Genomic DNA, 21,707 nt, shown 5'->3' with positions numbered 1-21,707 from the left:
TCTTACCGATTCTGTCGAACCCAGACCGTCGATGGAGTTATTTTTCTTGATTGTATGCTGCATCGTCTCAGTGAAACTCGGGTCCACCACTAAAACGTTCTGTCCACCGAGTGTAGAAAACTTACAGTCACTCTTCCTCGAGTCAGTCGTCATGCACACTTCATAATTATACCCGTGCGGCAGAGTTCCAGTGACTCCTGTGTCTGCGTAATGCGGTGGATAGTACGGAATAACAGGAAGATTGGACTGATAGAGGAAGCGAGATTGTCTCCATCTGTAGATCTTCACTGATATTATCACAACCACACAAGTGATAAATAGGAAAGAAACAGCAGCCAGTGCGAGAACTAGATAAAAAGTCAAGTTGTCGTTATATTGTTTTTCATGCGTAAAGTCTGTGAACTCTGACAACACTTCAGGAAAGCTGTCAGCAACAGCCACGTTAATGGAGACCACAGCTGAGCGAGAGGGCTGTCCGTTATCCTCCACAACAACAGTGAGTTTCTGTTTGACAGCATCTTTATCAGTCACTTGTCGCACAGTTCTTATTTCTCCATTCTGTAAACCTACTTCAAACAGCGCTCTGTCTGTAGCTTTCTGTAGTTTATAGGAGAGCCAGGCATTCTGTCCAGAGTCCACATCAACAGCCACCACTTTAGTGACGAGATATCCAACATCTGCAGCACGAGGCACAATCTCAGCCACCACTGAACCTCCAGTCTGTACTGGATACAGAACCTGAGGAGCGTTGTCATTCTGATCTTGGACAGAAATTTTCACTGTCACGTTACTACTGAGTGGAGGAGAGCCTCCATCTTGCGCTTTTACCCGGAAGTGGAAATGTTTCAGTGTCTCATAGTCAAAAGAGCGCATAGCTGTAATCAGTCCGCTGTCAGGTTGCACTGACACATATGATGAGACAGAGACTCCATTAACAGTGCTGTCTTCTAGAATATAAGAAACACGAGCATTCTGATTCCAATCAGCATCACTGGCTTTAACTGAAAATATAGAGAGACCAGGTGTGTTATTCTCCAGCACACAGGCCTCATAGTTAGTTTTCTCAAAAACAGGAGCATTGTCATTCACATCTGATATCTGTACACGGAGAGAGACATAGCTGGAGAGCGCGGGCACTCCCTCATCAGTACATATTACACTGATATTGTACTCAGACTCTCTCTCTCTGTCCAGTTCCTGTTCTGTTTGCAAGCTGAAGAAACTGCTAGATTGAGATGTAATAGCAAAAGGAATATCCTCACTTATGAAGCACTGAACCTGACCATTTACACCTGAATCAAGATCATCAACATTTAGCATTGCAACAACAGTACCAGACTTAGAACCTTCAGATACTGAATGAGAACTTGACAGGATTTGAATACTAGGTGAATTATCATTTATATCCAGCACATCGATAATTACTTTGCATGCGTTAGAGAGTCCTCCTTGATCTTTTGCCTGAATATTAAGCTCATAATGGCTCACTTTTTCATAGTCAACATGACCATTTAATATTACTTCACCAGTTTTTTCGTTAACAAGAAACATGTCGGCCACATTACTGTCCATTGTGTCAGATATGTAGTACGTCACTACACTGTTCGACCCTTCGTCTGCATCAGACGCGCTCACGACGGTTAATATAGTACCCTTTGGTGCGTTTTCTGTAATGGTGGTTTTATATTCTTTTTGTGTAAAAGCAGGAGCATTATCATTAATATCTAACACAGTAATATGTATCTGTACAGTGCCAGAGAGCACTGGATCGCCTCCATCAAACGCTTCTAACAACAATGTAAACGAGCTTTGCGTTTCTCTATCAAGGGGTTTTTGTAAAATCATCTCGACATTTTTACTACCATCTGCTTGATTGTGCAATTCAAGCCGAAATTTATCAGTCGGTTTAAGCGAGTAACTCTGCAGACCATTTGTTCCTACATCCGGATCAAAAGCTCTCCCGAGCATAAAACCAGCTCCCGCCACCGCCAATTCGCTGATCTCAAATTTAAAGTCCTTTTTCTGAAAACTTGGAGCGTTATCATTTATATCTGTAATTTGGATTGTAATCGTGTATAATTCCATCGGGTTGTCCAAAATCATTTGAAGATGCAAAGCGCACGGAGTTGTTTTTGCACAAAGAGACTCGCGATCCATTTTCTCTCTGATAAGCAGCCATCCTGTGTTTCTGTTCAGTTCGATGTATTCCGTGTTGTCTCTTGTAAATAGCCGCGCTTTTCCTGACTTTAAACGTTGTAAATCCAAGCCCAAATCCTGCGCAATATTTCCCACCATGGATCCTTTTGCCATTTCTTCTGGAATGGAGTAACTGACCTGTCCTCGCGCTATGTGAATCAGAAGACTCAAAAACAGCACCAAGTGCCGTATCATTGCATCAGGCATTGTCTCAACTGCACAGTTGGTTAAAAAAAAAAAAAAAAAAAAACACACAACAATCAATCCGTGTGTACTTTAAATATATGAAATTCCAAATGTAGACATTAACTCCGTACACGACGACGAGAGATGAATAGAAGCATCGTGTAGAAAAAGAATTTGAGGGGGCCGTTATATACTGCCTTTTTTTCCTCCGTGAAATAATGTGATGCTGGGGGTGGGTCTGTGAAATATTGTTTCTCAGCTGTTTGTCGACGAACAGCGGCCCTCTGAGTGTAAATAAGGAACTGCATATCAAAGTTATAAACCTACACCTAAGATGCATTTTATCAACGAATGTTATTTTCTAGGCCTTTATCACACTGCAAATAAAACCAGTTAATATCATATATACACTAGAAATGCAGGGTTAAAAACAACCCAAGTTGGGCTGAAAATGGAGAAACCCAGCGACTGGGTAGTTTTAACCTAGAGGTTGGGTTAAATGTTTGCCCAATGTGCTGGGCAGTTTTATTTAACCCTACTATTGTTTAAAAATGACTATATGGCTGGCTTAAAATGAACCCAAAATAGGTTGGAAATTAAAAATCAGACACACAATTACTAAAGGCAACAATAATAACCAAAACGTGAACATTTATTAATAAGCAAATTAATAAATGTTTATTTTTTAATTATTATTAATTTAACAGATTAATAAATGCTAATTTCGAACATATTTTGGGTTCATTTTACGCAAGCAATGCAGTAATTTTTAAACAATAGTTGTGTTACATAAAACTGACCAGCACACAGGGCAAACATTTAACCCAACTGCTGGGTTAAAACAGCCTAGTTGCTGGATTTGTCCATTTTCATCCCAAATTGGGTTGTTTTTAACCCAGCATTTTTTAGAGTGTAGAATGCCATAGCCTACTTTGTTTGTTCCAGTACCATTACTAATTAAATAAAAATATATTATGCAGGTTGGATGGGCAAATTATTCCTTACAGTATAAGTGAAATTTGTAACAGTCAGAATTTAAGTAAAATTATAGTACTTGCGCTAAGCACAATGCAAAGAAGACCATAGTCCTCTAGCCCCTCATCCAACAAGGCGCTGTTCGGCATAAGTGGTGCTGAATGGTGTCAAACTTCCCTTGCGTTTTTTTCCCCCCGATAATTCACTCGACCAAATCTTAACATGTAATGTACATATAGACTGCATAAAAAATAACACGCTGTTGGTAATTTTTATATTATTTTTCTTTCTATTTACTACAATACATAATATCAGTCACGTGAAAACATGAAAACTCTTTCTAATCTCTATGTTCCACAAAGTTAACATATGCACAGCCATACTTTCTCGAATCAGTTGTCATGCACACCAAAACAACTATAGACGAGTTTACCAGTTCATTGTCAAACAAGCATATGATTATATCAGCACCCATGGCAGTTAAACAGTCTTCTTGCCTATTGTTTGATACAGTCTCAGAAAATTGCCTGGCAGTAAGGAACGGCAAGCAATGAACACAAAGAGCTTTGTTTTCACCGTGTGGAAACCTTTGTATAAGGATGAGATACTGGTAATAGAATTAGAGAAAACCAACACAGTCTCATGCCAATATCTGTTGTACTTTTTTGAGAATTGGTAGCAAATTAATATAAATTCTTACGATCTCATTCGTAGGTTTTCGTATCTGTTCACGTTCAGGTTTAGAGGTGCAGATTATGGGGCATTACGATGGTGAGAATGTAAGTTTTGTTTTACTTCTATAACACAGACGTGTAAATATTAATCGTATATGCACTTGTAGGGTGATCATATTGTTTTTATTCAATATTTATATTCTCATAATAGACAATGCGGATGAATATAGGTCATATTGAGTTCGATAGTCAATAGTATGCAGGTATTTGAGAGATTCAGTTACTGATTACTGATTTCACTTGCATTCAGGTTATTCATTTTAGAAACCTTGCATTTTCTTTTAGTGTTCTTAGCATATTTATTTGTTTATGGTCTACTTGGTTAGCTTTGTATTCATTTTTCAGTTGAAACAAAAACAAAAAAACCCCAATAATTGTCAAACCAAAACTTTCTTACCGATTCTGTAGACGCGAGACCATCAATGGAGTTATTTTTCTTGATTGTATGCTGCATCGTCTCAGTGAAACTCGGGTCCACCACTAAAACATTCTGTCCACCGAGTGTAGAAAACTTACAGTCACTCTTTCTCGAGTCAGTCGTCATGCACACTTCATAATTATACCCGTGCGGCAGAGTTCCAGTGACTCCTGTGTCTGCGTAATGCGGTGGATAGTACGGAATAACAGGCAGATTGGACTGATAGAGGAAGCGAGATTGTCTCCATCTGTAGATCTTTACTGATATTATCACAACCACACAAGTGATAAATAGGAAAGAAACAGCGGCCAGTGCGAGGACTAAATAAAAAGTCAAGTTGTCATTATATTGTTTTTCATGCGTAAAGTCTGTGAACTCTGACAACACTTCAGGAAAGCTGTCAGCAACAGCCACGTTAATGGAGACCACAGCTGAGCGAGAGGGCTGTCCGTTATCCTCCACAACAACAGTGAGTTTCTGTTTGACAGCATCTTTATCGGTCACTTGTCGCACAGTTCTTATTTCTCCATTCTGTAAACCCACTTCAAACAGCGCTCTGTCTGTAGCTTTCTGTAGTTTATAGGAGAGCCAGGCATTCTGTCCAGAGTCCACATCAACAGCCACCACTTTAGTGACGAGATATCCAACATCTGCAGCACGAGGCACAATCTCAGCCACCACTGAACCTCCAGTCTGTACTGGATACAGAACTTGAGGAGCGTTGTCATTCTGATCTTGAATAGTAATTTTCACTGTCACGTTACTACTGAGTGGAGGAGAGCCTCCATCTTGCGCTTTTACCCGGAAGTGGAAATGTTTCAGTGTCTCATAGTCAAAAGAGCGCATAGCTGTAATCAGTCCGCTGTCAGGTTGCACTGACACATATGATGAGACAGAGACTCCATTAACAGTGCTGTCTTCTAGAATATAAGAAACGCGAGCATTCTGATTCCAATCAGCATCACTGGCTTTAACTGAAAATATAGAGAGACCAGGTGTGTTATTCTCCAGCACACAGGCCTCATAGTTAGTTTTCTCAAAGACAGGAGCATTGTCATTCACATCTGATATCTGTACACGGAGAGAGACACTGCTGGAGAGCGCGGGCACTCCCTCATCAGTACATATTACACTGATATTGTACTCAGACTCTCTCTCTCTGTCCAGTTCCTGATCTGTTTGCAAGCTGAAGAAACTGCTGGAAGATGCAATAGCAAATGGAATATTGTCATTTATGTAGCAATGAACCTGACCATTCAATCCAGAGTCAAGATCATTTACATTTAACATTGCAACAACAATGCCAGGTCTAGACTCTTCGGATATTGAATTTAACATAGATACGATGCTTATCATTGGTATGTTATCGTTTATATCCGTGAGATCAATTATAACTTTACATGAATCAGACAGTCCTCCTTGGTCACGTGCTTGTATGTTAATTTGATAACGACTTGCCTTTTCAAAGTCAGCTGTACCTTTTAAGGATATTTCCCCGCTTCTTGCATCAACCATGAATAAATCATTTACATCTCCAGTGCCCGACATGTAATACGTTATAATCGCATTCGAACCTTCATCTGCATCAGTAGCACTGACAGACGTGATAACAGTGTCTTTAGCTGTATTTTCAGCAATAGTGGCTTTGTACACTCTGTGATTGAACACAGGGGGATTGTCGTTATTATCTAGCACTGTAACATGTATCCGCACAGTACTGGTCAACTGAGGCTCTCCTCCATCCATTGCTGTTAACAACAAAGATAACTGTTCTTTGTTTTCACGGTCTAGAGCCTTTTGTAACACCATCTCCATGTTTCTGTCGCCATCCGTTTGACTTTGCAAACTTAATACAAAATTATCTGTCGGTTTAAGTGAATAGCTTAGGTGACAGTTAGATCCAACATCCAGATCAATCGCATTTTCCAACATGAATCTTGCTCCGATTACAGCCGACTCGCTTATTTCAAATGTAATCTCACCTTTTGGAAAAGTCGGAGAGTTATCATTTATATCAGTGATTTCCACCGTGACATCATACCATTCCATAGGATTTTCCAAAATCAGCTGAAGATGTAAAGCGCAAGGAGTCGTTTTAGCACAAAGAGCCTCGCGGTCTATTTTCTCCTCGGTGAGAAGAATCCCCCTCTCGATATTTAATCCGACGAATTCGGTGTTGTCTCCAGCAAATATGCGCGCTTTCCCTGATCTCAGTCTTTTTAAATCCAAACCCAAACCTTGGGAAATATTTCCGACGATCGACCCTTTTGCCATTTCTTCTGGAATGGAGTAGCTGATCTGCCCTCTCACCGAGCATCGAAACAGAATCATAAAAAACGCAGCAGCCTGCCACATTGCAGACCTTGCCATTTTTCCCCTTTGTTATGCAGATCCTTAAGATCGATCAGTTTAAATACAAAATAAAGACGTTACATGTGAAAATAAGACCCAGCATGAAATCTACTGTACAATGAGGATCTCTATTTACAGAACATCCGATAAAATTAATGTTTCGAGTCATCAGGCTTCCGTTCACTGTTCTCTGACATCACTGGGTTTTGAGGGTAGGTCTGAGAAATATAGAGCGACTGCGCTGTGTTGATCAACAGCGACCCTACGAGCCTTAACTTAGAATTGCCTTAATTTGTTTATGTTTCAATCACATAAGAGCAGGACACCAGTGAGTTGTCAAACTAAAAGTCCGGTAAACAAACCAATAAACTAAAATATTTGTCTGTTAGATCTCTAAAACATTAACGCTTCAACATCAGGTGTCAAAAATTTAAATAGTTTCAATTCCTGCAGTGCATTTAATTAGTAAGTGGCATTGAATATATATATAAAAAAAACCCGTATAAAATGCTATTAAATAAATAAATAAATAAATAAATAATAATAATAATAATAATAATATAATGTCTTGCAAAATTATTTGACTGAACTCTAAAGAAGGTAAACAACTAGGTAATTACTGCGTTTAGCGCTGTCCAGTAAGTGGTTCTGAAAACTGTCCGAGCCATCTTAAACGAATGGCCTACTGTTTAGCCATCAAATACACCATTAGAGAACATAAAAGAAAAGCGTTTAAAAAGGACGTCATCTTACCAATTCAGAAAGACTGTTTTCTTCCATAAAGTTCTTTTCCTTCATTGCGCGCTGCATCGTCTCAGTGAAACTCGGGTCCACCACTAAAACATTCTGTCCACCGAGTGTAGAAAACTTACAGTCACTCTTCCTCGAGTCAGTCGTCATGCACACTTCATAATTATACCCGTGCGGCAGAGTTCCAGTGACTCCTGTGTCTGCGTAATGCGGTGGATAGTACGGAATAACAGGCAGATTGGACTGATAGAGGAAGCGAGATTGTCTCCATCTGTAGATCTTTACTGATATTATCACAACCACACAAGTGATAAATAGGAAAGAAACAGCGGCCAGTGCGAGGACTAAATAAAAAGTCAGGTTGTCGTTATATTGTTTTTCATGCGTAAAGTCTGTGAACTCTGACAACACTTCAGGAAAGCTGTCAGCCACAGCCACGTTAATGGAGACCACAGCTGAGCGAGAGGGCTGTCCGTTATCCTCCACAACAACAGTGAGTTTCTGTTTGACAGCATCTTTATCAGTCACTTGTCGCACAGTTCTTATTTCTCCATTCTGTAAACCTACTTCAAACAGCGCTCTGTCTGTAGCTTTCTGTAGTTTATAGGAGAGCCAGGCATTCTGTCCAGAGTCCACATCAACAGCCACCACTTTAGTGACGAGATATCCAACATCTGCAGCACGAGGCACAATCTCAGCCACCACTGAACCTCCAGTCTGTACTGGATACAGAACCTGAGGAGCGTTGTCATTCTGATCTTGGATTATAATGTCCAAAGTCACATTAGTGCTTAGGGGTGGAGAGCCTCCATCTTGTGCTTTCACACAGACACGAACACTTTTCATTTGTTCATAGTCAAAACCGCGCAGTGCGTGTACCACTCCACTGTCAGCATTCACTGATATAAAAGAAGAAACAGGGGATCCACCCACTGTAGCTTCATCAAGAAGATACGAAATACGAGCGTTCTGGTTCCAGTCATCATCTTGAGCACTCAGAGTAAATATGGACAGACCAGGAGAATTATTTTCAGTAACATATGCAGTGTAAACACTCTTTTGAAACCTGGGCGGATTGTCATTAACATCTGATATTTTCAATTTTAAGGTTTTTTGATTGGAAAGCTCAGGAGACCCTGAATCTGTCGCTGTGATTGTGATATTATAATCTGCCACACGTTCTCGATCTAAAGCAGCATCAGTGACTAAAGTGTAATAATTCCTCAGTGAGGATTGTAATTTAAATGGAATATTTTTATTTATTGTACTGACGACCTGCCCATTGTCTCCTGCATCTGCATCTTTGACACTGAAAATAGCGATAGTTGTTCCAAGAGGTGCGTCTTCAGTCACTGGGCTTGAAAATGACATAACACTGATAACTGGTGCATTATCATTAACATCAATTAAATCAACTATGACTTTAGCCGAGTTTCCCAATCCGCCTTGGTCCTTTGCTTCGATGTCAATTTCGTATTTCTTTGCTTTTTCATAGTCAAGCATTCCAGTTAGAGTTATAACACCTGTATTTTCATCAATTTTAAAAATGTCATTTATATTCCCTTTAAAATTAGCAAAACTGTATGAAATCAAACTATTTGCACCACTGTCTGCATCACTAGCATTAACAATTGTAATATAGGTTTCCTTAGGTGAATTTTCTTTTACTGTTGCCCTGTAAACTGACTGGTTAAATACTGGTGCGTTGTCATTTGCATCTAGTACAGTGACTTCTATTTTCATGTTACCAGATCTTTGAGGGTTTCCTCCGTCGACCGCTGTGAGAATGAGAGACAGTCGTGGATGCTGCTCTCTGTCTAGAGGCTTCTGAAGCACCATTTCAGCATATTTGACTCCATCGGGGCGCGATTGTTCTTTAAGAATAAATTTATCATTAGATGACATTATATAATGTTGTAGTGCGTTTAGACCTACATCAGGATCATCTGCGCCTCCTAGTAAGAAACGAGCCCCAGGTGCGGCCGATTCACTTATTTCAAGATTAATTTCATCCTTAGCAAATGTCGGTGAGTGATCATTTACATCCAATATTTCCACCGTAACATGGTGTAGCTCCATCGGATTATCAAGTATTATTTCAAATGTGAAGCTGCACGGAGTGGTTTCAGCGCAAAGCTGCTCTCGGTCAATTCTCTCCTTCACAACCAAAATCCCTTTGTCTGTTTTCAGCTCTACATATTCAGTGCTGTCGCCAGACACGATACGAGCCCGACCCGCGCGCAGTCTTTGAACATCCAGACCAAGATCATGAGCAATATTCCCGATAAGCGATCCTTTCTTCATTTCCTCTGGAACTGAGTAACGAATCTGCGCGTTTATGTTTGAGATCGAATAAACGGCCATGATGAATAAGACCCTCCATAGGAAAACACGATCCAATTGCTGTCCTCGCGACTGGTCACAATGAATCCTTCTACACATTGTAATCACACACATTTTAAACATTATGTATTTAAATTACAACATTAAGATGATGCTCAGCAATTAGAATATGCACAAAGTAATCCAGCTCGGCTGCTTTTAGTCAGTGACTGTCTCCCTTCATCGAATCTCTTTAGTCTCCTCCACAATCTCCTAACCAGCATCAGCACAACTCCACCAATCACAGGAGATCACATACATGCTTTTCTACAAATCAACAGCGGCCCTTAGAGTTGAGAAAGAGAAACAACACATATAAAACCTGTGAAGTGTCTCAGAACTAGGATTACCTCATTTGATCTCAACTAAAATAGAACAGGATGAAACATCCCAAAAGAACTATATAACCAAACAACCGCCCATCGTTCTCGTAAATTTTAATATTACCGTGCGTATGGCAGTGAAAAGATAAATAATAACTATCTAGTAATATGAGAGATAAACTCCTTTACAGACAGGACCTTATGAATGGCACTTTTTTTTAAGATAATACTGCACAAATAGACCTAGCTTCAGTTTGTTAACACATGGCTAATGCACTAGGTATGAACTAACAATGAACAATAACATTTAATGATCTAGGTCAATATTATTTAATAAATATACTATTGTTTATTCCCAATTCATTTTGGTTCAAAATACGTTAACAGATATTGAGTTATACAACCTGGAAAAAAAATGTTAAAATGTTAGAAATGTATAGTAGCCTATACAAAAATTAACTGCATTCTATATAAATAAATGTTGTAAAATATGCTATTTTTAGTTCATGGTAGCTAATGCATTATTTAATGCTAACGAACTAAACCTTATTGCAAAGTGTTACAGATAATGTAACGCCCTTTCTAATATTACTAGCTATAATTTACTGCATGCAATTTTAAGATTATATATGCTTTATATCAGTTTTTTAAGAGCAGGTGATCTTACCATTTCTTGCAATTCTGGATCTTCTGAGCAGTTTTTTTCCTTCATTGCGCGCTGCATCGTCTCAGTGAAACTCGGGTCCACCACTAAAACGTTCTGTCCACCGAGTGTAGAAAACTTACAGTCACTCTTCCTCGAGTCAGTCGTCATGCACACTTCATAATTATACCCGTGCGGCAGAGTTCCAGTGACTCCTGTGTCTGCGTAATGCGGTGGATAGTACGGAATAACAGGCAGATTGGACTGATAGAGGAAGCGAGATTGTCTCCATCTGTAGATCTTTACTGATATTATCACAACCACACAAGTGATAAATAGGAAAGAAACAGCGGCCAGTGCGAGAACTAAATAAAAAGTCAAGTTGTCGTTATATTGTTTTTCATGCGTAAAGTCTGTGAACTCTGACAACACTTCAGGAAAGCTGTCAGCCACAGCCACGTTAATGGAGACCACAGCTGAGCGAGAGGGCTGTCCGTTATCCTCCACAACAACAGTGAGTTTCTGTTTGACAGCATCTTTATCAGTCACTTGTCGCACAGTTCTTATTTCTCCATTCTGTAAACCCACTTCAAACAGCGCTCTGTCTGTAGCTTTCTGTAGTTTATAGGAGAGCCAGGCATTTTGTCCAGAGTCCACATCAACAGCCACCACTTTAGTGACGAGATATCCAACATCTGCAGCACGAGGCACAATCTCAGCCACCACTGAACCTCCAGTCTGTACTGGATACAGAACCTGAGGAGCGTTGTCATTCTGATCTTGGATTATAATGTCTAAAGTCACATTAGTGCTGAGGGGTGGAGAGCCTCCATCTTGTGCTTTCACACAGACACGAACACTTTTCATTTGTTCATAATCAAAACCGCGCAGTGCGTGTACCACTCCACTGTCAGCATTTACTGATATAAAAGAGGAAACAGGGGATCCACCCACTGTAGCTTCATCAAGAAGATACGAAATACGAGCGTTCTGGTTCCAGTCATCATCTTGAGCACTCAGAGTAAATATGGACAGACCAGGAGAATTATTTTCAGTAACGTATGCAGTGTAAACACTCTTTCGAAACCTGGGTGGATTGTCATTAATATCTGATACTTTCAGATTTAAAGTTTTCTGACTGGAAAGCGCAGGAGACCCTGAATCTGTCGCTGTGATTGTGATATTATAATCTGACACATGTTCTCGATCTAAAGCAGCATCAGTGACTAAAGTGTAATAATTCCGCAGTGAAGACTGAAGTTTGAATGGTGTGTTTCGATCAATTGTACAGTCAACGTGGCCATTGTCTCCTGCATCTAGATCTTTGACACTGAAAATAGCGATAGTTGTGCCAATAGTTGCGTCTTCAGTCACTGGGCTTGAAAATGACATAACACTGATAACAGGTGCATTATCATTAACATCAATTAAATCAACTATGACTTTAGCAGAGTTTCCTAAACCACCTTGGTCTTTTGCTTCAATATCAATTTCGTATTTCTTTGCTTTTTCATAGTCAAGCACCCCAGCTAGAGTAATAACACCTGTTTTTTCATCAATTTTAAAAATGTCATTTATATTCCCTTTAAAATTAGTAAAGCTGTATGAAAGCAAACTATTTGCGCCACTATCTGCATCACTAGCGTTTACAGTTGTAATATAAGTTCCTTTGGGTGAATTTTCTTCTACTGTTGCTCTGTAAACTGATTGGTTAAATATTGGTGCATTGTCATTTACATCTAGTACATTCACCTCTATTTTCATATTACCAGATCTTTGAGGGTTTCCTCCGTCGACCGCTGTGAGAATGAGAGACAGTCGTGGATGTTGCTCTCTGTCTAGAGGCTTCTGAAGCACCATTTCTGCATATTTGACTCCATCAGGTCGCGAATGTTGTTTCAGAATAAAATAATCATTAGGTGACATCATATAATTTTGTAGTGCGTTTAGACCTACATCAGGATCATCTGCGCCTCCCAATAAAAAAAGAGCTCCAGATGTGGCCGATTCACTTATTTCAAGATTAATTTCACCTTTAGCAAATGTCGGCGAGTGATCGTTTACATCTAATATTTCCACCGTAACATGATGTAGCTCCATTGGATTATCAAGTATTATTTCAAATGTGAAGCTGCACGGAGTGGTTTCAGCGCAAAGCTGCTCTCGGTCAATTCTCTCCTTCACAACCAAAATCCCTTTGTCTGTTTTCAGCTCTACATATTCAGTGCTGTCGCCAGACACGATACGAGCCCGACCCGCGCGCAGTCTTTGAACATCCAGACCAAGATCATGAGCAATATTCCCGATAAGCGATCCTTTCTTCATTTCCTCTGGAACTGAGTAACGAATTTGCGCGTTTATGTTTGAGATCGAATAAACGGCCATGATGAATAAGACCCTCCATAGGAAAACACGATCCAATGGCTGTCCTCGCGACTGGTCACAATGAATCCTTCTATACACTGAAGCTACAAACATTTTTTTTTTTTTTTTAATTAAGCATTCAGATTACAAACTTTAGATGATGTTCAGCAATTGAAATATCCACAAAGTAATCCAGCTTGTTTGCTGTCAGTCAGTGACCGTCTCCCTTCATCGACTCTCTTTAGTCTCCTCCACCATCTCCTAACCAGCATCAGCACAACTCCACCAATCACAGGAGATCACATACATGCTTTTCTACAAATCAACAGCGGCCCTTAGAGTTGAGAACGAGAAACGACACTTATAAAAGCTGTGAAGTGTCTCAGAACTAGGATTACCTCATTTGATCTCAACAAAAATAGAACAGGATGAAACATCCTAAAAGAACTATATAACCAAACAACCGCATATCGTTCTCGTAAATTTTAATATTATTGTGCGTTTGGCAGTGAAAAGATAAATAATAACCATCCAGTAATATGAGAGATAACCTCCTTTATAGACAGGACCTTATGAATGGCACTTTTTTTTTTTTTTTTTTTTTTTTTTTTAAGATAATACTGCATAAATAGACCTAGCTTCAGTTCGTTAACACATGGCTAATGCACTAGGTATGAACTAACAATGAACAATAACTTTTGATGATCTAGGTCAATATTATTTAACAAATATACTATTGTTTATTCCAAATTAATTTTCGTTCAAAATACGTTAACAAATATTGATTTATACAACCTGGAATTTTTTTTTTAGAATGTTAGAAATGTATAGTAGCCTATACAAAAATTAACTGTATTCTATATAAATAAATGTTGTAAAAATGCTATTTTTAGTTCATGGTAGCTAATGCATTATTTAATGTTAACGAACTAAACCAAGTGTTACAGATAATGTAACACCCTTTCTAATATTACTAGCCATAATTTACAGCATGCAATTTCAAGATTATATGCTTTAAATCAGTTTTTTTTTTTTTTTTTTTTTTTTTTTTTTTTTTTTTAAGAGCAGGTGATCTTACCATTTCTTGCAATTCTGGATCTTCTAAACAGATTTTTTCCTTCATTGCGCGCTGCATCGTCTCAGTGAAACTCGGGTCCACCACTAAAACATTCTGTCCACCGAGTGTAGAAAACTTACAGTCACTCTTCCTCGAGTCAGTCGTCATGCACACTTCATAATTATACCCGTGCGGCAGAGTTCCAGTGACTCCTGTGTCTGCGTAATGCGGTGGATAGTACGGAATAACAGGCAGATTGGACTGATAGAGGAAGCGAGATTGTCTCCATCTGTAGATCTTTACTGATATTATCACAACCACACAAGTGATAAATAGGAAAGAAACAGCGGCCAGTGCGAGAACTAGATAAAAAGTCAAGTTGTCGTTATATTGTTTTTCATGCGTAAAGTCTGTGAACTCTGACAACACTTCAGGAAAGCTGTCAGCCACAGCCACGTTAATGGAGACCACAGCTGAGCGAGAGGGCTGTCCGTTATCCTCCACAACAACAGTGAGTTTCTGTTTGACAGCATCTTTATCAGTCACTTGTCGCACAGTTCTTATTTCTCCATTCTGTAAACCCACTTCAAACAGCGCTCTGTCTGTAGCTTTCTGTAGTTTATAGGAGAGCCAGGCATTCTGTCCAGAGTCCACATCAACAGCCACCACTTTAGTGACGAGATATCCAACATCTGCAGCACGAGGCACAATCTCAGCCACCACTGAACCTCCAGTCTGTACTGGATACAGAACCTGAGGAGCGTTGTCATTCTGATCTTGGATTATAATGTCTAAAGTCACATTAGTGCTGAGGGGTGGAGAGCCTCCATCTTGTGCTTTCACACAGACACGAACACTTTTCATTTGCTCATAGTCAAAACCGCGCAGTGCGTGTACCACTCCACTGTCAGCATTTACTGATATAAAAGAAGAAACAGGGGATCCACCCACTGTAGCTTCATCTAGAAGATACGAAATACGAGCGTTTTGGTTCCAGTCATCATCTTGAGCACTCAGAGTAAATATGGACAGACCAGGAGAATTATTTTCAGTAACGTATGCAGTGTAAACACTCTTTCGAAACCTGGGCGGATTGTCATTAACATCTGACACTTTCAGATTTAAAGTTTTCTGACTGGAAAGCGCAGGAGACCCTGAATCTGTCGCTGTGATTGTGATATTATAATCTGACACACGTTCTCGATCTAAAGCAGCATCAGTGACTAAAGTGTAATAATTCCGCATTGAAGACTGAAGTTTGAATGGTGTGTTTCGATCAATTTTACATTCAACATGGCCATTGTCTCCTGCATCTATATCTTTGACACTGAAAATAGCGATAGTTGTGCCAATAGTTGCGTCTTCAGTCACTGGGCTTGAAAATGACATAACACTGATAAAAGGTGCATTATCATTAACATCAATTAAATCAACTATGACTTTAGCTGCGTTTCCTAAACCACCCTGGTCTTTGGCCTCAATGCCAATTTCGTATTTCTTTGCTTTTTCATAATCAAGTACCCCAATTAATGTTATAACACCGGTTTTCTCATCAATTTTAAAAATGTCTTTTATGTTACCTTTTAAATTAGCAAAACTGTATGAAATCAAACTATACATTCCACTATCTGCATCACTTGCATTAACAGTCGTGATATAAATTCCTTTAGGAGCATTTTCCACTATTGTTGCCCTATAAACTGACTGGTTAAATTCTGGTGCATTGTCGTTTACATCTAACAGAGTGACTTCTATTTTCATATTACCAGATCTTTGAGGGTTTCCTCCGTCGACCGCTGTGAGAATGAGAGACAGTCGTGGATGCTGCTCTCTGTCTAGAGGCTTCTGAAGCACCATTTCTGCATATTTGACTCCATCAGGTCGCGAATGTTCTTTCAGAGTAAAATAACTATTAGTTGACATAGTATAATGTTGTAGTGCGTTTAGACCTACATCAGGATCATCTGCGCTTCCTAGTAAAAAACGAGATCCAAGTGTGGCCGATTCACTTATTTCAAGATTAATTACATCGTTAGGAAATGTCGGCGAGTGATCGTTTACATCCAATATTTCCACCGTAACATGATGTAGCTCCATCGGATTATCAATTATTATTTCAAATGTGAAGCTACACGGAGTGGTTTCAGCGCAAAGCTGCTCTCGGTCAATTCTCTCCTTCACAACCAAAATCCCTTTGTCTGTTTTCAGCTCTACATATTCAGTGCTGTCGCCAGACACGATACGAGCCCGACCCGCGCGCAGTCTTTGAACATCCAGACCAAGATCATGAGCAATATTCCCGATAAGCGATCCTTTCTTCATTTCCTCTGGAACTGAGTAACGAATTTGCGCGTTTATGTTTGAGATCGAATAAACGGCCATGATGAATAAGACCCTCCAAAGGAAAATACGATCCAATGGCTGTCCTCGCGACTGGTCACAATGAATCCTTCTACACAATGTAATCACACACATTTTACACATTATGTATTCAAATTACCAAATTAATATGATGCTCAGCAATTGGAATATGCACAAAGTAATCCAGCTCGGCTGCTTTTAGTAAATGGCTGTCTCCCTTCATCGACTCTCTTTAGTCTCCTCCACAATCTCCTAACCAGCATCAGCACAACTCCACCAATCACAGGAGATCACATACATGCTTTTCTACAAATCAACAGCGGCCCTTAGAGTTGAGAACGAGAAACAATACTTATAAAAGCTGTGAAGTGTCTCAGAAATAGGATTACCTCATTTGATCTCAACTAAAATAGAACAGGATGAAACATCCCAAAAGAACTATATAACCAAACAACCGCCCATCGTTCTCGTAAATTTTAATATGACCATGTTTGGCAGTGAAAAGATCAATAATAACTATTTAGTAATATGAGAGATAACCTCCATTATAGACAGGACCTTATGAATGTCACTATTTTTTTTAAGATAATACTGCACAAATAGACCTAGCTTCAGTTCGTTAACACATGGCTAATGCAAGGTATGAACTAACAATGAACAATAACATTTAATGATCTAGGTCAACATTATTTAACAAATATACTATTGTTTATTCCAAATTAATTTTGGTTCAAAATATGTTAACAGATATTGATTTATACAACCTGGAAAAAATGTTGAAATGTTAGAAATGTATAGTAGCCTATACAAAAATTAACTGTATTCTATAAATAAATGTTGTAAAATATGCTATTTTTAGTTCATGGTAGCTAATGCATTATTTAATGCTAACGAACTAAACCTTATTGCAAAGTGTTACAGATAATGTAACACCCTTTCTAATATTACTAGCTATAATTTACTGCATGCAATTTTAAGATTATATATGCTTTATATCAGTTTTTAAGAGCAGGTGATCTTACCATTTCTTGCAATTCTGGATCTTCTGAGCAGTTTTTTTCCTTCATTGCGCGCTGCATCGTCTCAGTGAAACTCGGGTCCACCACTAAAACGTTCTGTCCACCGAGTGTAGAAAACTTACAGTCACTCTTCCTCGAGTCAGTCGTCATGCACACTTCATAATTATACCCGTGCGGCAGAGTTCCAGTGACTCCTGTGTCTGCGTAATGCGGTGGATAGTACGGAATAACAGGCAGATTGGACTGATAGAGGAAGCGAGATTGTCTCCATCTGTAGATCTTTACTGATATTATCACAACCACACAAGTGATAAATAGGAAAGAAACAGCGGCCAGTGCGAGAACTAAATAAAAAGTCAGGTTGTCGTTATATTGTTTTTCATGCGTAAAGTCTGTGAACTCTGACAACACTTCAGGAAAGCTGTCAGCCACAGCCACGTTAATGGAGACCACAGCTGAGCGAGAGGGCTGTCCGTTATCCTCCACAACAACAGTGAGTTTCTGTTTGACAGCATCTTTATCAGTCACTTGTCGCACAGTTCTTATTTCTCCATTCTGTAAACCTACTTCAAACAGCGCTCTGTCTGTAGCTTTCTGTAGTTTATAGGAGAGCCAGGCATTCTGTCCAGAGTCCACATCAACAGCCACCACTTTAGTGACGAGATATCCAACATCTGCAGCACGAGGCACAATCTCAGCCACCACTGAACCTCCAGTCTGTACTGGATACAGAACCTGAGGAGCGTTGTCATTCTGATCTTGGATTATAATGTCTAAAGTCACATTAGTGCTGAGGGGTGGAGAGCCTCCATCTTGTGCTTTCACACAGACACGAACCCTTTTCATTTGTTCATAGTCAAAACCGCGCAGTGCGTGTACCACTCCACTGTCGGCATTCACTGATATAAAAGAGGAAACAGGGGATCCACCCACTGTAGCTTCATCAAGAAGATATGAAATACGAGCGTTCTGGTTCCAGTCATCATCTTGAGCACTCAGAGTAAATATGGACAGACCAGGAGAATTATTTTCAGTAACATATGCAGTGTAAACACTCTTTTGAAACCTGGGCGGATTGTCATTAATATCTGACACTTTCAGATTTAAAGTTTTCTGACTGGAAAGCGAAGGAGACCCTGAATCTGTAGCTGTGATTGTGATATTATAATCTGCCACACGTTCACGATCTAAAGCAGCATCAGTGACTAAAGTGTAATAATTCCGCAGTGAAGACTGAAGTTTGAATGGTGTGTTCCGATCAATTGTACAGTCAACATGGCCATTTTCCCCTGCATCTACATCTTTGACACTGAAAATAGCGATAGTTGTGCCAACAGTTGCGTCTTCAGTCACTGGGCTTGAAAATGACATAACACTGATAACAGGTGCATTATCATTAACATCAATTAAATCAACTATGACTTTAGCGGAATCTCCCAAACCGCCTTGGTCCTTTGCTTCAATGTCAATTTCGTATTTCTTTGCTTTTTCGTAGTCAAGCAGCCCAGTTAGTTTTATAACACCGGTGGTTTCATTTAACTCAAATATCTCACCAATGACCTTTATATTCGTAAAACTATAGGAAATTAATTTATTAGCCCCGCTGTCTGCATCACTTGCATTAATTGTTGTTATGTAAGTTCCCTTTGGCAAATTTTCTGCTATTGTTGCTCTGTAAACTGACTGGTTAAATACTGGTGCGTTGTCATTTACATCTAGTACATTTACAGCTATTTTCACGTTACCTGATCTTTGCGGATTTCCTCCATCCATTGCTGTAAGAGTGAGAGTAAGTTGTGGATGCTGTTCTCTATCTAAAGGTTTCTGAAGCACCATTTCAGCATATTTGACACCGCCTTGTCGTGCATGCTGTTTTAAAATAAAATTATCATTCGGTGATAAGACATAATTTTGGAGAGCATTCACGCCCACATCAGGATCATCTGCGCTTCCTAGTAAGAAACGAGCCCCAGGTGTGGCCGATTCACTTATTTCAAGATTAATTTCATCTTTAGGAAATGTCGGCGAGTGATCGTTTACATCCAATATTTCCACCGTAACATGATGTAGCTCCATCGGATTATCAAGTATTATTTCAAATGTGAAGCTGCACGGAGTGGTTTCAGCGCAAAGCTGCTCTCGGTCAATTCTCTCCTTCACAACCAAAATCCCTTTGTCTGTTTTCAGCTCTACATATTCAGTGCTGTCGCCAGACACGATACGAGCCCGACCCGCGCGCAGTCTTTGAACATCCAGACCAAGATCATGAGCAATATTCCCGATAAGCGATCCTTTCTTCATTTCCTCTGGAACTGAGTAACGAATTTGCGCGTTTATGTTTGAGATCGAATAAACGGCCATGATGAATAAGACCCTCCATAGGAAAACACGATCCAATGGCTGTCCTCGCGACTGGTCACAATGAATCCTTCTACACACTGAAGCTACAAACATTTTTTTTTTTTTAAATTAAGTGTTCAGATTACAAACTTTAGATGATGTTCAGCAATTGAAATATCCACAAAGTAATCCAGCTTGTTTGCTGTCATTCAGTGACCGTCTCCCTTCATCGACTCTCTTTAGTCTCCTCCACAATCTCCTAACCATCATCAGCACAACTCCACCAATCACAGGAGATCACATACATACTTTTCTACAAATCAACAGCGGCCCTTAGAGTTGAGAACGAGAAACGACACTAATTAAAGCTCTGAACTGTCTCAAAACTATAATTGCATTCCGTCATTTATTCTCAACAAAAATAAAATATGATCAGATACCAAAATAACTATAGAATCAAACAGCCTTCCAACTTTCTTGTAAATTTTATTGTACGTTTAGTAGTAAAAAGATAAATAACCTTTATTCTTATAAATATGTGAGATAAAGTCCTTTATAGACAGAACCTTATAAATTTCGCATTTAAAAAAAAAAAAAAAAAAAAAAAGACACTACTGTACAATTAGCTTTCATTCCTTAACACTGGCTAATGCATTAGGTATGAACCAACAAAGAACAATACAACATTTCATAATATAAGTCAATATTTTTTAACAAATATACTATTGTCTATCAACAAATTAATTTGTATTCAAAATTCGTTAACAAATATCAGTTAATACAACTTAAAAATATGTTAAAGTGTTTTAATAATTTTAAAATTAACAGTTACATTAACAGTTAACTAAATAAATAAATGTTGTAAGAATGTTTGTTTTGTTTTTTGTTTTTTTTGTTTTTTTTAATTCATGGTAGTTAATGCATTGATTAATGTTAACGAAGTGGGCTGGATTTCCCGATAACGTTGTCTCTTAGCATGCTACGAAGACCCTAAAGGTATACCGTAACTGAAGATATACCTTTTTTAGGCGTGTTCCCCGAACTATACCTTAGGAGGTTGCTTAAGATATACCTTCTTAAGTGCGACGTTACCAGGTGCTGTCCATGGCGCTGGTGCTGAATTGGTTTATATCAATGGCTCGAGAATCGATAATTCACTCTATGCAGGGGCTGCTTCACTGTGTTATGTGAGAAACGGTGATCTTTATAAAAGAAGCACTTCAGAAGTAGAAAATACATTTATCAGGACTCATTGGATCTTATAAAAATAATCCAAATTACAAACTAAATCTATATTGTAATTTATCTATAGTCTAGGGGCTCTATTTTCTAGCTGAGCCCCCAGCGTGAGTTTAAGGCGACCGATATTTTGAACATAATTTTAGAATGTTTTAATTCCTTGGAGACGCGTCATGCAGCTGGCAGATATGTATGCAACTCGTTTATATCGTTTTTATATCGTTTTCATATGTGTATTTAAATGTCTGAAACCTAAAATAAACCTGATGTGGGGTTGAAAACACTAAATATCGTTGTATTAAATAACAAGCGCTGAGCGAGTCTGTCTCATTTGAATTTAGCAGTGAATCTTTGCATTTTATTCTTTG

General features: G+C 39.0%; 2 protein-coding genes across 31 annotated transcripts in view; both read right to left on the bottom strand.

Annotated features, from left to right (window-relative positions):
• Positions 1-21,707, bottom strand: part of LOC125259562 (protocadherin gamma-A5-like) — a 141,625-nt gene that overhangs the window by 78,109 nt on the left and 41,809 nt on the right. For 2 of the 30 annotated variants that reach the window (XM_048177298.1, XM_048177424.1), the window contains exon 1: positions 14,402-17,012. The exons of 19 other annotated variants lie outside the window; for them this stretch is intronic. In XM_048177298.1, coding sequence (XP_048033255.1) covers positions 14,402-16,864 — 2,463 coding nt within the window. In that variant the 5' untranslated portion in view covers positions 16,865-17,012. Of the gene's footprint in view, positions 1-6; positions 2,849-4,488; positions 7,557-7,614; positions 10,960-10,983; positions 14,378-14,401; positions 17,013-21,707 lie in introns of those variants that run through there. 9 more of the 30 variants (XM_048177314.1, XM_048177452.1, XM_048177408.1 and 6 more) reach the window with 8 other exon arrangements.
• On the bottom strand, positions 17,603-20,599 carry LOC125259735 (protocadherin gamma-A3-like). The gene has a single exon (XM_048177629.1). The coding sequence runs from the start codon at positions 20,212-20,214 to the stop codon at positions 17,737-17,739; it is 2,478 nt and encodes an 825-aa protein (XP_048033586.1). The 5' UTR covers positions 20,215-20,599; the 3' UTR covers positions 17,603-17,736.

Source organism: Megalobrama amblycephala, linkage group LG2 (assembly GCF_018812025.1).
Source record: "Megalobrama amblycephala isolate DHTTF-2021 linkage group LG2, ASM1881202v1, whole genome shotgun sequence".
In the NCBI taxonomy this organism is placed as follows: Eukaryota; Metazoa; Chordata; class Actinopteri; order Cypriniformes; family Xenocyprididae; genus Megalobrama; species Megalobrama amblycephala.
Note: the sequence above shows the minus strand (reverse complement) of the source record. Positions and strands in the feature narration are given on the sequence as shown.

What these genes read in the sequence shown, in the direction of transcription:
- LOC125259735 (XM_048177629.1), bottom strand. Translation starts at nt 20,214, where the DNA reads ATGTTTGTAGCTTCAGTGTGTAGAAGGATTCATTGTGACCAGTCGCGA.